Raw genomic sequence first — 18,016 nt, forward strand, 5'->3', positions numbered from 1 at the left:
GGACCTGTGTTGTTCGGCATCTAAATAAATTATTTAGATGAAGAAACTGAAAAGATGCTTATTAAATTTGCAGATTATATTTAATTGGGAGTGGTAGTAAATATGGTAGAAGACACAGCCAGAATACAGGTTGATCTTGGCAGGCTGGAAAACTGGGCTAAAACTAATGAAATGAATTTCAATGGAGATAAAGTAAATTTCTGCATTTAGGTAGGAAAAATCAAATGAGTAATTATAGGACGGGGGAGACTTGTCTTGGCAGTCATATGTGTGAAAATGATCTAGGGGTTTTAGTAACCCATACACTGGACGTAAGTTAGCAGTGTATTGTGGTAGCTAAATAGGCAAATGTGATTTTGGGCTGTATCAATAGATACAGTGTCCAGATCATACAAAGTGATGATATCACTTTAATCTGCTCTGGTTAGCCCTCACCTAGAGTACTGTATTCAGTTGGGGCACCATAGTTTAGAAGGGTGTAGACAAGGTGGAACATATCCAGAGGAGGGCAATGAAGATGGTAAGAGGTTTAGAAACCAAGTCCTACAAGGAAAGGTTGAAGGAGATGGGTATGTTTAACTTGGTGAGGAACCAACCAAGATGTGATGCAATAACCATCTTCAAGTATTTGAGGGACAGTTATATGGAGTATGACATGGAGTTGTTTTCTGTTGCATCAGAAAGTTGAACCAAAACCAAAGGGCTGAAATTAAATCAAAATAGTTTTCTGCTAAGTATCAGGAAGAACTTCCCGAGCAGCTCCTCAGTGGAACAGGCTTTCTTGGCAGGTGGTGGGTTCCCCTTCTTTGGAGGTTTTTAAGTAGAGGCTACATAAACATCTGACAGCAATGCTGATTTTGTGAATCTTAAGCAGGGGCAGGAAGGGCTGTGTCAGCACTTGGCTCTCATGATTCTTTCTTACATGCCCAGGGTAATACTGATCATCACTTTGCAGTTAGGAAGCAATTTTCCTCCAGGTCAGATTGACCAGGGATCCTGGAGGATTTTTTGCCATCTTCTTGGCATGGAGAAAGGGTCACTGGGGGTGTGGGGGGAGGTAGTTGTAAATTTCCTGCATTGTGCAAGGAGTTGGTCTAGATGATTGTGGAGGTTCCTTCCAACTCTATGATTCTGTGTTTCTATGATTCTATTAGACACATCAATTCCTGTGGAGAAAGTTCTGGCAAGAAAGAAATACCGTCTTTTTCAGCAGTTACTCTTTAAAGAAAAACAGAGAGAAACTCAGTTTAGAAGGGATACTGTGACACGTATATCCTCAGCCGAATGACAGAGCTTCCTCGGAAGTTGATGACGGTGTTAACAGTAATCATCTCAAGGTCCAACTGAATGTCACGGGGCCCCTTCACAGGGCGGGTCATCACTAGAGTAGCACTGATAGGTCCAGTTTGCTGTGTACGAAGTACAAAAAGAAGAGGCTGAGTTTCTTCAAACACACCATGTGACCTTACAGCTAAACCTTCCCACGTTTCTGCAAGAAACTCGAGGCTCCCTTAATGAAGTGAACTGGGAATGTTACTCTCACTCACTTGGGTATTTTGATGTGCAAAGAAAAGAGTCTGATCTGCACAATAAACTGTTAAACAAAATTATTAAACTTTGATTTTTTTTTCCAGCTGTGTAAATAACCACATTGTTACGAGCAGCAGAAATCTCTTTCAGGGGACCAGGAGGAAAAAAATAATTTGTAAATGGCAAATTATGTGTTCCTCTCCCTTTTTCATGCGTGACTATGCGTGACTAATTATGTATAGAAGACAGGTAGGCTAGTAAATCCTTTTTACAGACTTGTTTGTAAAGCTGTACAACAGAAATTATATAATGGTGGAATCCCCACTGAGAAATTAAATCTAGATACAACCAGGTTTCACTGCAACATGTTTCTAGTGAAAGCATCAATGTCTATCACGAATTCAAATAATGTTACGCTCCCCACGAACACGCGATCGGCTTGGCGGGTCTATATAGATTGACTGTAGTGCTGTTGTTGGGGCAGGAACTTTTTTTACGAAAAAATTTGGCACAAAAATATGTGATTACGTAAGCACATAGGTGCATACGCACAATCTCCCCACCTATGCCGCTTTCTTTTGATTGGCTCCTCATGCCCACAATGTTTCAACAATTTCTGCTCCTTGTGCCCATGTTTCAACAATTTCTGCTCCTTGTGCTCATGTTTAAACAGCTTCTGTTCATCGTGCCCATGTTTAAACAATGCCACATAGCCTCCGCCAGCACGAAAAAAAACACGGCTGTGCGCACATCATGCACAGCCCACCGCACTCTGATTGGCTGGAAGGCTCCGCGACACTCCCTACAGTGGGAAAAGCAAATCTACATTCAAACCCCGATCCTCCCCACTGTTCTGGACTGGACACGTGTTTTTTTTTTAAAGGTGCACTTCCATGCAGGTTCTGAAAAACACGTGCTAATGGGGAGAATGAGCGCCAGAACTGGGATGAATCCTTGTTCATCAGTCAGGCAGTGGGGAGTTCTTCCTGAATCCTTGATATTTCGCGTGAGTATCACGCAATCAATTGACAGTGGGGAATCGACCAATATGTCCCTGTAGAAATCTTAGAGTGACATAGTATCACCTAAGCAGCACCTTGCTTTAAACTTTTAAACAGCAATTTAAATCCAAAAGGCTTCCATCCCTGCAAAAAATAAAATAATTTGCTAAATATCACTCACCCGCATGTAGAATTCTCTGCCCTCATTCCCTGATTTGATCTGGAAGATATAATACGCTCCAGGATAGCGGGTTGTTGCTTGCATTTGAAATATATCCGTGGGTATTGAGCGTCCCGACACAATGTCCATGTCTCTGTAGATAATGTTAAATGGCTGGTCTCTACAAGCAGGATTTTCAGCTGGGCACATGCAGTGGCTGTCAGAACAAAGGTATTATTATTGCTGAAACTAATAGTACAGTTGGTGTCCCCTGTGCAGATTATGAATGCCGCACGATAAGGTCAGTCCCTAAGTAGTGCTTTTGACCTACTATGGGAGCTCCCTGGGCATGCAAAAATTAAATTAATGAAAGTGAGGGGAATAGCTTAATGGGAACTGAATATGTTCCAGGGGCTCGGAATATATTCAGTTTTGGATTGTGGGATTTTCAAACTGTCTTCTCCCACAATTCCTCACAGTCCCCTCAACTTATCATTAGCATTACTGTTATTAAATAAATCTTATAAGGGTGAATTTTTTGTCATGCAGCTCAGCAGCTAATAAAAAAGAGGACACCAGGCATTTCAGTGTATACTCCTCAGTGTAGCTCCTCTTTCCCTTCAGTTCCCTTCAAAGTCCATATCTTCTATTACATTAAAGATTATCAAAATATTCTATAAAGTCAGCCTTCACTCGCTGTCTTAACCAGTGTACAATAAATATTACAGCATCTGAATTGTTAAGTTTCAAGCCCCTCTGTGCTGAGGGTGCTTTGTGGGTGACCTTGAGTCAGGCACACTCTCTCAGTCTAACTTACCTTGCAGGGTTGTTGCTGTGAGGATAAAATGGAGGAAGGGAGAATGAGGTTGTAAGCCACTGAGTCCACACTGAGAAAAATATCCAAAATATCTTATTACGTCACCCATAATGATATTGGGGTGCTGTGTGGTTTCCGGGCTGTATAGCCGTGTTCTAGCAGCATTGTCTCCTGACGTTTCGCCTGCATTTGTGGCTGGCATCTTTAGGTCCTCTGAAGATGCCAGCCACAGATTCGAAGCGAAAATATCGAGGAGAGAATGCTACTAGAATACATACCGCTCCTTAAACTTCGACACTGCTCTAACAATGATCGGATGTGAAAGCCTTCAACAATATAATGATATTGTCTACCTAATTGACTTCTAGTTTTCTCATGGCTTCATGCGGTCACTTATTCAGATTTATTTAGAGCCTATCTAAACAAAGTAACAGATAGTTTACAGTTTATCTGGTCCTTTATGCCAAATAAAGGCTAAAGAAAGACAGAAAGTTTATCTGGTACAATAAACACCATTTAAGCTGTGGATTCTAAATAGATTATGTGAATCAAGAGACAGAGGCTCTGCACCATCATCACCAAATATTATTTCATACAGAATAGCTCCAATTAAAAGCCATTTCATGAGCATATTAATGCTGGGCTATTTCACTACTGCACAGTGTTTCTTGCATTTTTCTAGTGGTACATGATAGCTGAGTCTCCTGCCACCTGTTGACCTAGTAAGGGATTATATTTTATCCCAGATACCCAGGTTGTTAACATTCAAAGAAATAGTGGAGAAAATTCAGTTAAAGGCAGCTTACATACAAATTACTTTGAGAATTCTGCAAAAGCGACACAAAAATATATTAAATAAATGAATGAACCATTGTGCACTGCATAAGCCAGGCCGAGAAGGTCAAACTTGTATGAACAATATGGTGTAGGTTGTAGACCATCGGATTTCACAGACGCTGTCATGAGTGAAGGTGCTTCTCACACAATAAAACTCTTGATTTCACATTAATGCACTGAATTGTTTCAATGTGAGATAAGCAATATTAGTAGTGGGGGCAGCTCTTCAGAGAAGGAAGGTTGCTTTGGCTCATGTTGCAAAATGGTTTTATTTGCTTGTGAGCACAGAAATCAGGCTGGATCAGGCGAGTAGTCCATCTAGTCCAGCATTCTGTTTCACACAATAGCCTGTCATTTTCTCTGGAGGTCCAACAAATAGGAAAAAGAACCTCTCCCTGTTGTTGACTCCTAGCACTGTGCCCAGAAAAGTTGGTTTTTATAACCGCACTTTTATCTACCATTTGGAGACTCAACGTAACTTACAATCACACCCCCTTCCCACCCCACATAAACAACAGGTGCCTTGTGAGGTAAGTAAGGCTGAGAGAGTTCTGAGAGAACTGTGACTGGGCCCAAGATCACTCAGCAGGAAGAGTGAGAAATCAACCCCAGTTCTCCAGATTTAGAGTCTGCTGCTCTTAACCACTCCACCATGTTGGCTCTCAGCATTCTTTGCTGCCTTTGGATATACGTTTTCAATAGTCATTTTTATTGCTGTTCTAATCGGCAGTTCTCCAACTGCAAACCAGTTTGTAAATATTTTAAATCAACTGATCAATAAATGTAGACAACAGAAAGCAGCTTCTGAACTGGCTTTTAGATCCACGCAACAAAGCTACTGGTGAATGGTCATCTAATTTCACTACATAGCTAACAGGAAAACTGAGAATGGGCTCAGAACAGAAAGCACTAGAAGGCAGAGGCGTTCCTTCCATTGGGCAAAGTGGGCAGTTGCCCAGGGCGCCCCCTTGTGGTGGGCGCCAAAAATGCAGGTTCATTTGTGGGGTTTTTTTTTGTATTTTCAGTGTTTTTGCCGTTTTTGGCCTGCAGGGGGCGCAGATTTTAGGCTAGCAGCACCAAAATTTCAGGTATTTTTAGGGAGATTCTCCTGATGATATCACCCAGGTTTGGTGAGGTTTGGTTTAGGGAGTCCAAAAATGCACCCCCTACAGGCCAGAAAGTGAAAAAAACACTTAACATTTTAAAAACACACAAACGACCCTGAAATGTTGGCGCCCAAATGGGGGTGAGCCCGGGGGCATAGGGCAGGAACGTGCCATGACCAAATGGGGGGTGCCCGGGGACATAGGGCAGGAACACCACTGCCAGAACATCACACAGCTGAGATGACAGGGCATATGGGAAGGGACTGAGGTCTCTGACCTGCACACTTGGAGCACACAACACTGCACTTCCGTAGCAGAAAATGCACAGAGGGGAGTTGATGAAACAGAGGAGGGACCTAGCCTGATCACGCAAGGGGGAGAAGAAACATCCTTGCTGTATCAATAACAAATCTCATTTCAGAATCCTTACCGAATCTTAAGATGCACATCAAAAGGATGACCCTGCAACCCCAAGGGAGGCAGAGAACCTTAACCCTGACAAGTGAGCAAGGATGAGGACCCACTTATCTCAGCCCAGGAGTTCACTACCACCTCCCACCCTGTGCGGCATCCCAACAATCTAGACTCCCACAACAGAGGCTAGTGGTATGCTCCTATGGGCTCTGCTGATGTAGCACTACATGGTATGCACCATGGCATGCAATAAGCATCCTCCCAGGAACATGTTGCTGCCTAAGATGTCGGGGAGAGGGTCTAATGCACAGGTGTCAAACTCGCAGCCCTCCAGATGTTCATGAACTACAATTCCCATCAGCCCTTGCCAGTATAGCCAATGCTCATGTTGGGAAGGACTGGTGGGAATTGTAGTTCATGAACAACTGGAGGGCCGTGAGTTTGACACTCCTGGTCTAATGGATGCTGGCAGTGCTACACTGGGTGCCATGATACCCCCTCCCCTGCATGCAGGAAAATGTGGGAAGAATCATGCTCTGTGGAACAATCACAGACCTTGACTTAAATGGTATAGAGTCTTGAACAAAGCATGCCTGACAATTTGCTTTTTTGTTTTCAAATCTCCACATATGTGTTGTTCCTTACTGTGTCAGCACTATTCTCATTGTCCCAACCCTGAGAAAACCCAGTTTATGAATAAATGGCCTTATGCCCAGAATAAATCTTAGACTGATCAGAACAAGCAGAACACAGTTTGAAACGAGTATTCTTTGGGAAAGTTTTCTCCTATGTCCTGAGGCATCTTACGTCACGTGAATTAGGTGGTTTAATAAAGTCACGTGAGGTTCACTTAACTGGGCCCACAGATTGCAATGAAACTGGCTTGTCTTCTCTGAAAATGCTTTGGTAAGAATCTCAGAAGTACTATTTTAAGTTGCATTTTATCTTTTAAATTTAATAGGACAAGGAAAAACATGTATGCTGTTTATCTCTAATTTCATTTACATATCTAGTGTTTTTGGCATCACTGTGCTTCGTTTCTACTCAGTTATCTCACAAGTGTTTATATTTATTTTAAACAAAGATTTTAAAAGATAATACTGAGTGATTTTTGGACAGGATACAAGGTTTTCACTTGACACTTGGAATAAACAAACTTTTGACCTGTCTTCAATCAAAGGGTTGATTACCATTCATGCTCTCTGCCAACTGCTCTGGGCAGCACATGCAGGAGGCAGGTGGGGGCAGAGTTTGACCAAGGAAGAATAGTTAATGATGTTGCAGGAGGGCAGGTCTCAGGGTCTCCTACTCCCCCACAGCACTGCTGACATCTGATAACCCATGCTGCTTTCAGGCGGGCCTCAGAGAGGAAGGAATGCTGGGCCGGATGGCAGTGATGGGCACTCTGAGTGTGGGCTGGAAGAACTGCAAAGGGGAAAGTCTGCTGAAATCATGGATGTCTAGGGAGGCCTGCCAGCAAGGCCATTTCATCCTCCATTTTGCTTTTTGCAGGGATAACAAGTCATCTCTGAATAGCTGGACTGACACAGCGCTCTTCCTGTGTGGGACCAAATCTGGGGCTCTGGCCATGCCTGCTTCGTAATGGTCTCTGTCCAGCTCCATATAACTACTGGGGTTATCAAGGCTGCAGTGGAATGCCTAATACCATTCCTAGCATTTAAGTGGAATGCTATACTATTCTACCTTTTGTGTCTGCCTGCCAGGCCTGGTGGTTAGGGCACTGGTCCTAGGTGCAGGAGGCATGCGTTCAAGTCTAGATTCTTCCCTGAGTTTCGCTAACAGACCGTCAAGGGGGGGGAAAGGTGGACTTTGTGTTTTGGCTACCTGTCTGGGCTCAAATACATGCCTTCTCTATGATACAGAGGTGTCCCTACTTGGTGAAATAGGCAGGGGTGGTGGTGGTGGTGCAAAATACTCTGTCAAGAGTGCTGTTGTGTGTTTCTCTCTTCTTGCTCAAATGTCTGAAGTCCTCCACCCATGGCTAAAGGGAACCTGGCAATGGGCTGGGGGTGTGTGTGTCAAACACTCATCAGTGGGGCACCAAGAATGTGTATACTTGTATAAGCCTCTCACAGGGACATCATTAAGCAATGATGTCGGATTGGCAAGTGTTGCTGGGATTTCCAAGCACTCTGATCTGGGCCCAATGGACAGGTGTGTGGTGTTTTTCACCCTGCAAAATGCCCACAGGGAACTGATCAGTGGCACTTCCACTATGGCAATGCCACACTGGGGTAGCTACACTGGGCTCACTAGACTGGGCTGCTCATCTATCACAGGTGATGAATCAATTGATGGTTTTGGTAAATATTCTTGATAGTATTTGTGTAGACTCAGTTCTTCTGCCTATCAATAGTTTTAGATTTTAATCACTGGTTTTTGTGCACTGTATTGTGTTTTATGCAGTTTGCAGCATATTGACTCTCTGTACGTAGAAAGGTGGCAAAGTTTTTTTTAAAATAAATAAAATAAACATATAAAATCTCTCTGCTACTTTATGTTTTAAAGCGTTTTGCACATTACATAGTAACAAACCCAGGCATGCTACTGAGTACAGTATATATTCAAAAAGCAGCCACAGCTAATCCCAGGTTTTTTGATTCTCACTGCTGGGCACTACACAGTTTCAAGCCCTACAGGTGTGTGCCTGAAAATGTAATGTACTGAAAAGCTTGAAAACCATGTTTGTATGACAGTAGGCCAACAGAAGTGTTGCAGTTTGGTTAATATCTCTATCCCAAGAGCCTCATTAAGAAAGGAAACATCTCACTCTGAACACGTTACTTACTGATCACTGATCTGGAGATAAGGTTCTTCACATCTTATTGGATCTAGGCATTTGAATCCACCTTGAATGTTAAAACAAGTTTGCTGCAAGGTGCAAGTGTGGTTTCCAATTTCACATTCGTTAATCTCTAAAATAGAAGAAAAATTACTGTATTTTGAGGAACTTTTTTCAGGTAAGCGGCACAGAAAATTCTTCATCCGTGGCTGAAATTACATATGCATTACAAAGTAAAGGATCAACCATCCTACAAAGCCACCAGTTAATTCAGAGACTTGGGACAAGAACATTGAAAACCATTTTTCACACGTCAAAAACAGGAATTTAATTCTTTTAGAACTGCCTTTTGTTTTTCAAATATACCTACCAACAGCAAGAGAACGGCACACATGAGCTGGGCCTAAACTAAACCTTAAGTCCCTTGGGAATAGTATACTGTGTGGTATCACTATTGATGTGCTAAACTTGATCTGTCTCCTGTTGGAACCTCCTTGCCAGGATGCGATTTTGATTACCCTTACCTTAAATTAGTTCTATACTCTCAGGCTACCTAGCTTAGGGGTCTGCAACCTGCGGCTCTCCAGATGTTCATGGACTACAATTGGCCATGCTGGCAGGGGTGATGGGAATTGTAGTCCATGAACATCTGGAGAGCCGCAGGTTGCAGACCCCTGACCTAGCTTGACAAATTGTCATCAGGCTCAAACAGTAACTACAATGTGTGCTGCCCCCAAATCCTTTGGCGGAATGGTGGGATATAAATGTTTCAAAAACAATTTCAAAAGCCTTCCATTGTGCAAATGTACAATTTGAGAACTGTTCTGCTTTATCTTTAAAATTAAAAAAAGAACTATCAATGAACTCAGGTACCTGACCCCAAAACCATACAGCTCTCCTTGACTAGGCCAGCATACTTTTTTTCAGCTCTGGTCCCAGCCTGGTGGAACACTCTTTCAAGTGAGACCCAAGCCCTGCAGGACCTGATGCAATTCCACAGGGCCTGCAAGGCTGAGGCCCCTTCCGTACATGCACAATAATGCACTTTCAATCCACTTTCATAATTGTTTGCAAGTGGATTTTGCTATTCCGCACTGCAAAATCCAGCTGCAAAGTGGATTGAAAGTGCATTGAAAGTGCATTAATCTGCTGATTGGTATATAAGAAAAAAACAGAGCATAAGTTCTGTCCTCCCGCACCCAAAATACACAGTAAACAGTGGCATTATCATTTGTATTCTTGATAGTTTGCTAATGGCTAGTTTATTTATTTCTCCAACTTCTATACTGCCCACCCCCAGAGGGCTCTGGGCGGTGTACAACAACTGATACAATCTAAAACAGGGGTAGGGAACCTGCGGCTCTCCAGATGTTCAGGAACTACAATTCCCATCAGCCCCTTTCAGCATGGCCAATTGGCCATGCTGAAAGGAACTGATAAAGTATTCCTAATTTTATCGGCTGCAGGATTCAATCTAAATAACAAGAAAGAGCACATTCAATACGGCACAATATAATAAGAAGTGCGGGTTCTAAATTTCACATTAAAATCATTTAAAACAGCGCACAAAACATCATGTCCAGCAATCTAAAAGTCCCTCTGAGGTGGGAATGGAAAGGCCCAAGATGTAAAAGGCCACAGATGATAAAATGGGAAGGAGGGGGCGCTGATTGACTGATGTTTCCTCAATGGGCACTAATAGCAGGAACATACGCCATGATCACTGATCACCGCTATGGCCGAGCACCTACTAAGGTGCAAATTACTATTCTGCAGTGTATATGTGTGGCACAGAGACAATAGTTTGCACAAATGTAAAGCTGTAACCAGCAAGGGAGAAAAAGTTGGCAGCTGCTGAGGGAAGAAACCCTGGAGAATCCCACCTGGATGTCAGTTGAAACTGATCTGGCTTTATAGAATAGCTCTCTGTCTTTCTCTTTCTTGCCCTCAGTGCTTGTCTCTTCTTCTATGCTCAACATGAATATAAACAAACAAACTGATCTCAAAAAATGTCATGACTGTCTCTGTGCTCTCATCCAAAAGAAACGAAACCCTGTCGTTACTGCCCCAGAAACGCCTCATCACTCGGGAGTAATAACAATGCACCCTTTTAGTTGCCAATATGTCACATTTACAAGATGCCAGCTCATAGTTGCCTTGACAGTTCCTTCCTGATTTTCATTCAGATGCTTAAAAAAATGAGACAAACATAAGATGGGGGGGCAGGGGGCGGGCAGTGTATTCCAAATAGCAAATATATGTCAAGATTGTGATGGAGTGGTAGGTAGAGAGGCTGTGTGACTGCTCCAGATCCCTTTTTGTGGGCTGACATCTTCTCACATATTCTCCTTCAGATGGGATTAATACAGATACAGTGGTAATCAATTGGTTGTGGAACAACTCTGCCATGCTGCCCACATTTTCATTCGTCATGAAATTTACTCAAATCAGGTCAAAACTCTCATAGCCAACATAATGTATATAATAACAACAACCTTTATTGGCAATTAACATTAAACGTTACAGAGGCCCCTTCTGCACTTGCAGAATAATGCACTTTCAATCTACTTTCAATGCAATTTGCAGCTGGATTGTACTGTGTGGAATACAGGAGAATGCTGGGGACAGATAATACTTTGAGATTGCTAGTTCACACTGTGCTATTATATATGTGAACACACAACTGCAACAAGAAAATTTAGCAAGAACCAAGATGCACATGTGATGTGCTAGAAGAAGACACCTCCATAACTGCAGCCACACTTTCCAGCATTAACAGTGCAATCCTAAACAGAGTTATACTCTTCTAAGCTCATTGGTTTCAATGAAATTAAGGTGGTGTAACTTTGTTTAGGATTACACTTTTAAGTTTCCTCTTGATTTCTCCACTTGATCAAGTATCTGATTAATCATGTGGAGCAGCTAGGATTTGCAGCTTTCAATGTCTGATTTACCCAGAGACTGTATTTCCCCTTTGATAAGGAAGGCCGTTTCTGCACGGCCCCTCATGCGCCGTGGGAGTTCGTCGGCGTGGGGAAGAAAGCCTACTTTCGCCGCCAAGTGTAATGCGAGGCGAACTTAGCGGAGCGACAGAAGGCAGGGAACTGTCGCCGCGGGCCGCCTCTAAACCCTCCATACGCACTGTGTCTTCCTCATTAAGCCTGCGTCGCAGCCCGCCCGCTGCCCTCGACCCGTGGAAGTCGGAGGACAGTGTGGCGAGTCTGGCACTTCCCTTAAGCGCTGGCGCTACAATAATGGCGAAGGCGTCTTCAGTGACGCCCAGTTAAGCGCAGCCGCGGGAAGGCGATCCCTCTAACAACAACCCTTTAAAGGGTTGTTGTTTAGGGCGGCTTGACGCCGCCCTGGGGGGAGGGAAGAGGCGTCAGGTCGCCGCTGCTGCGTTGCAGCAGCGGCGCCTGTGCGAACGGCGGCCTGGGGGCGCCCTTTTTGGCGCCCCCAGGCCGTCGTAAACGGGCCGTGCAGATACCGCCGAAGACAGAAAAGCATTTGCTGGGCTTTGACCTCTGTTTTGTGACACCATACATACTAGACAAGAAGCAGTCACTAAATTCTGCCAACAGTTAGCCAGTCAGCCCTTCTGCCCGATTACACTTGAGGCAGAAGGGCATGCATGCACAGAACACTTTGGTAGTATTCACACACAGTTACTCAACATGAGTTCACTGTTTTCCACTATTTCATAGTAAACAAGAGACCAGGTTAAATGTAAGAGCTGACTTCTTCTATTAAGATCATTGGGAGCTTTGCCATTTTTCTTCACAGTGGGAGTAGAAAAGGGGGACAACATGGAATTTGTTGTGTAATCTTTAACCATACTCGATTAGGCCAGGAATCCTATTAATAACACCCCTCATGTGGTTATGCGCTCAACAGTATTGCACAACAGCTCCTGCTGCTGATGTCTTATAACACAAAGCAAAGTTCCTTGCTTAGATTTTTCTTTAACAAGGTTTGAATGTATTTTGCTTCATGATTTTTTTCCTTTAAGATAAATGTTCATATCTGGTTAAAAAAACCTCTCTTACCCTGGCAGCTTCTGGTGTCGTCGAGCAGCACATAGCCAGGGGGGCAGAAGCAGTAGAAACTGCCTGGCTGGTTGGCACATTCATGTTGGCAAAGGAATTCTGAGAAGCTGCATTCGTCCATATCTGCAAGAGTGGGATGAAATTTAGGATTAGGAAAGAAAACTGCTTCACTCGCAATAGATTCTGATTGTTATTACCTAACATCAGTGGTGGGATTCAAATAATTTAACAACCGTTTCTGGTGGTGGGATTCAAATAATTTAACAACTGGTTGTTTACAAGCACCATTTTAACAACCGGTTCTGCCGAAGTGGTGCAAACCGGCTGAATTCCACCGCTGCCTAAGATAGATAAATGGTCCAACCTACAAACCTACTAACTATATGATTTCCTGTGTGGCTGGTAGGATGCTGCTTCCTGGAATTACAGTAATCTTCAGACAATAGGGATTGGTTGACCTAGAAGAAATGGCAGTTTTGGAGGAATCTGCGCCATTTCATCTCCACTGAGTGATTTCTCCTCCTCAAACTCTGCCCTCTCATCTCCAGGAATTTCTGAAACTAAAGTTGGCAGCCCTACACTCTCTTGCGTTTTCCCACATAAGCTGAGTACCTGATGCAGTGTGCTTTTGTTATTATGCCACCTTGCCCAGTTCTGGGACTTCTATCCTTCTAGCCCCTAGGTGTCAAACTCGCAGCCCTCCAGATGTTATGGACTACAGTTCCCGTTATCCCATGCCAGCATCATGACCATAACATCTGGAGGGCCGCAAGTTTGACACCTAGGTTCTAGCCTATATTTCTGGCCAATATTGTCAGAACTCAGCTAGCTACAGTTTGTTCCATGGGATAAGAGCTTCTGCCACTCAACTGGAGCTAAGCCTTCCCCCTCTGTGTCAAATTGAAATTTTGCTGCAAATTATGGCCTTCAGCCAATAAAGAGCCAGAATGGGTCAGCACTGGGCTAGGTCAGGGTTTCGCAATATGAAGGTTATTAAGCAACCTTCCAAAATTTTGATTGAAACCAGATTTAAAAGCATTTTGTGTGTGCTGTCTGGGGAGCGGATGTGCAAAAACTTTAAATTTAGAGGAAACCCACAGGACCAAAACCACTTAGGAGCTGAGCCAAACTGAGGAAATGCCAAGTTGTAACAGACACATGTGGGAGTACAGAGAAACTAAAGGGAGTGGAACTACCTTTTCTTTTCTCCCTCAACATCCTGGAACTAGACCTGATTAGCAGAAGTTTATTTTTCTGCTTATCAATTCCCCTGCAAAATTTCTATACAGATTCATATTTAACAGGATTAAGATACCTAGCCAAAAATGTTATATTCAATTTAATAATTAATTAATCCTATCTTTAAATATACTCTAAAATTGTGTCTTTTACTCAACTGATTTAAAGATCTATTCTATTCCAGGTTTTACAGCAACCTATACATCCCTATTGAGCAACTCTGCTTCAATCCCATAGCCATTTGTAAATCATAATTTTTTGTCATGGTTATGACCAACCAGATCTTCTGAAGCCATACTTCTTCCTTTGCCTCCAATACTGTGGTACTAGAAGAAGTTGCAGTAGTAATAGAAGAAGAGTTTGTTTTTATACCCCAAGCAGCTTACAAAGGCTTTCCGTTCCTGTCTCCACAACAGACACCTTGTGAGGTAGATAGGGTTGAAAGAGTTCTGAGAGATCTGTAATTGGCCAGGGTCACCTAGCAGGCTTCTTGTGGAGAAGCAGGGAAAACAAACCCAGTTCACAAGATAAGAGTCCACTGCTCATGTTTTTTGAAAAGCAATAATTACCTTGATGAACAGATTGAAAGACACCAACTTTCTCCTTTCCATCCCCACATACCACATGCTACTTTTACCAACCAAGAAAATGTTGCATCTGCTGACAGTGCATTTGAAAAAGTATTTTTCAGAGATTTATTTTTTCCAGAGTATGCTCTGGACTCTCCCATTTAACTAGGCCCTGGGGATCCTTTCACTACACAAATAGATTTAACTAATCCTTTTTTAAATTCAAGCAAAAGCTTAAAGCGCTCAAACCAAAACAAGCATGACAGCACTGGAAACAGTCATATATTCCTTATTGTAGCCATATGTTGAATTCAATTGATCACAACTGATTATTGCCGCTGCCAACGGGTTAGCAGCCAGAACATGAAAATGTTTCTTTAGTTCAACTGCACAGTGGGGTGCATTCTAGGTTAAAGCCCCGTGGTTAAATGGCACTGACTCGGTAAAATAAAACTGTGAGCCTGAGCCCACTTGCAAGAGAGTATGTGACACTGAAATTAGTGGAGCTTGCTGCTAAGTACATTTGGTCAAAGTAGAAACTGCAAGCCAAAAGAGTTTGCTGATGCACAGCCAGGAAGTATATTATTTACGCACTGCAATGTATAGGCTGCCCTTCTATACAGACTCCAGGAAGGTAACCATAGACTTAACCCCTTCCCCCCAAATATAACAATCCTAAAAGCTGTGCTCTAAACTACAGAGTTATAGAAGGGGTCTGGGGATGTCCTCCCACACTTTTGTGATAGTTCCCCTCCACTCCTCTTCTGCCATCAAGTAGCAGCCAACCTCTGGTAATACCATAGGGTTTTTAGGGCAAACGACGTTCAAAGGTAGCTTGCCTTTGCCTGCATAGCAACCGTGGTATTCCTCAGTGGGGTCCCATCCAACTACTAACCAGGGTCGACCCGCTTAGTGTCAAGATCTGGCAAGCTCAGGCTAGACTGGGATATTCAGGTGATGGCATAATCTCTTTCCCAGAGACTATGGCACATGATTTGGTACGTTCAATTCAAACAGCAGCTCACGGTCACTTTGGCAATGTGTCCCTCTGGCAATGTGTCCCTCTGACAATGTGCCTAGCTAAGGAGGCCATTCTGATCCAGCCCTGCACTAATCCAGATTCACTCATAATTTGAGATAAGACACAATCCCTGTTTTGTCTGCATACCCTCCCCTATTATATGGCTTGGTCACATCAGCAACATTTGGCACACCCCAAGAGTTCTGGTTTTCTTCAGGTTCAAAGTCTTCTATACATATTGGCTGAGTGGAGATTTCCAAATAAGTAGGAAGTGCCGCACAAAATCCTTTTCCAAACATCCCTCTTTCTGGGCCAATGTCAGAATCCAAAAGACCCCTGGCTGCCCCAAAGAGAACAGTGCATAGTTTAGCTCCAGCAGCAGAATAAGGAGGAATGGAGTTCAATTGGGGTTGCCAGATTGAACCTACCAGTAGCATCTAGTGGGAGATTCTGGGAATAAGAGGTCACTTCCATGGTTTTTCCCTGGAAATGACATCTGTCAGGGAAATTGTATCTAGGTGATTGAAATGCATTCCTAACTCAATGTAATTGCTACAATATATATGTAACCAGCTTGCTATTCGTTACCACTGCCATTCTGGGGAAATTTTTCCTTGATCTTTATTTTATGGCTTCACACACTGAGTAGATAACTAGGCTTTCCCCTGACACTTTGGTCTCACGAGAACCGGAATTGTTTCTGTTATCTCATGGAGGCAGACTGCCAGGTGGCTCTCTATCTCTATCTGTCACCGACCTTGAGGTGCCTCAGCTCCAAACTATTTCTCACATTTCTTGGAAAAATGGGAGGGGGGACTAACATTAGAATACAGGGGATAGCAAATGCCAGGTTTGCCAGAACTGGCTTTGGCAAGCTGGGTGCTTCAATGTCTATCAATAAATACTACTGATCAACAATACAGAGTCCGTTTATTGCTTCAAAGTTTGAGACCTAACAACATCACATTATCAGCTTGATAGCCATTTTTAATGTCTTTTCTCCCACTGCTGCTGTGAGCAGTGGTGGACAAAAAGGGAATCATAGAGGTGAAACTGCAAGGGACATCAAGTCCAAACCCCTGCCATGCAAGAACAATCAAAGCACCCCTGAGAGATGGCCATCCAGCCTCTGTTCAAAAACCTCCAGAGACTCCATTACACTCCGAGGAAGTGTATTGCACTGTCAAACAGCCATAACTGTCAGGAGTTCCTTCTAATGTTTAGATGCAATCTCTTTTCCTGTACCTTGAACCCATTACTCCTTTTCCTAATCTCTGGAGCAGCAGAAAACAAGCTTGCTCCCTCTTCCACATGACATCCCTTTAAATATTGAAGCATGGTTATCATGTCACCCCCTAACCTTCTCTTTGCCAAACTAAACATACCCAGCTTCCTCAGGCTCTCGTCATAGGGCATGGATTCAGTAATATATTCCTTACTGTAGCCATATGTTGTATTCAATTGGCATGGATTCCAGACCCTTTACCATTTTGTTTGCCCTCCTCTGGACCCATTCCAGCTTGTCAATATCCTTCTTGAATTGCAGCACCCAGAACTGAACACAGTATTCCAGGTGAGGTCTGACCAAGATCCCAAGTCCTTGAAAAATGCACATAGTTAAAAAAATTGACCTTAAGAACGCCCCCGCCCCCCCCCCCGCCAAGCACAGCTCACCTTTTGCTTTCTGCCTGCTCCTTTCTGCTTCCTCCCAGAGGTCAGGTTGCATGTCTCTGCCTCGATGAGAAAAGCAGAGGTGGAGACTCCCCTGCCCCTACCAGGGGACATGCAGCCCTGGGGGAATCTGTAGAGCACAGCTCATAATTGGGTATTATTTCCAGCATGGTGTAGTGGTTAAGAGTGGCAAACTCTAAACTGGAGAACTGGATTTGATTCTCCACTCCTCCACACGAATGGCAGACTCTGTTCTAGTGAACCAGGTTTGTTTCCCCACTCTTACACATGAAGCCTCCTCTCTCAGAACTCTCTCAGTCCCTCATACCTCACAAGGTGTCTGTTGTGGGGAGAGGAAGGGAAGGAGTTTTTAAGCCACTTTGAGACTCCTTACAATTGAGATAAATCCAACTCTTCTTCTTTCTGGACCCATTTCTCATAAGCATAATGAAAATATGGCACAAGAACATTATTACTGCAGGTAAATGCCTTCTTAATTTTCAGCAGTCGAATGTATTCTATATAAATAACTAGAAGGGCACCCATGCTTCGCTACGCATACTTCATCACAGGCTCTCTATGAATTTCGGGGTGACATTCAGCATATTTCTTTACAGCCTGTTTGTGAACTTTGGGGTGACATGCAGCATATTTCTTATGTTCTTATTTGCCCTTAGAATGTTCGCACAGATGGCCAGAGATGAGCAGTTAAAACAGTAAATAGGTAATAAATCGAGTAGAAGTGAATATTTTGGGAAATCCTTTCATAGTGAGCACCTGGAGTATGTAAGGAACAGGTGTG

General features: G+C 43.3%; 1 protein-coding gene across 5 annotated transcripts in view; it reads right to left on the reverse strand.

The window, feature by feature from the left end:
* Window positions 1-1,202: 1,202 nt before the first annotated feature.
* The window catches only part of FBLN5 (fibulin 5), a 68,890-nt gene continuing 52,076 nt past the window's right edge, over window positions 1,203-18,016 (reverse strand). For all 5 annotated transcript variants that reach the window (XM_048485215.1, XM_048485214.1, XM_048485212.1 and 2 more), the window contains 4 exons: window positions 12,715-12,837; window positions 8,675-8,801; window positions 2,713-2,908; window positions 1,203-1,409 (listed from right to left, as the gene is read on the reverse strand). In XM_048485215.1, coding sequence (XP_048341172.1) covers window positions 1,248-1,409; window positions 2,713-2,908; window positions 8,675-8,801; window positions 12,715-12,837 — 608 coding nt within the window. In that variant the 3' untranslated portion in view covers window positions 1,203-1,247. The remainder of the gene's footprint in view (window positions 1,410-2,712; window positions 2,909-8,674; window positions 8,802-12,714; window positions 12,838-18,016) is intronic.

This window comes from Sphaerodactylus townsendi, linkage group LG02 (genome assembly GCF_021028975.2).
Source record: "Sphaerodactylus townsendi isolate TG3544 linkage group LG02, MPM_Stown_v2.3, whole genome shotgun sequence".
Lineage (NCBI taxonomy): Eukaryota > Metazoa > Chordata > Lepidosauria > Squamata > Sphaerodactylidae > Sphaerodactylus > Sphaerodactylus townsendi.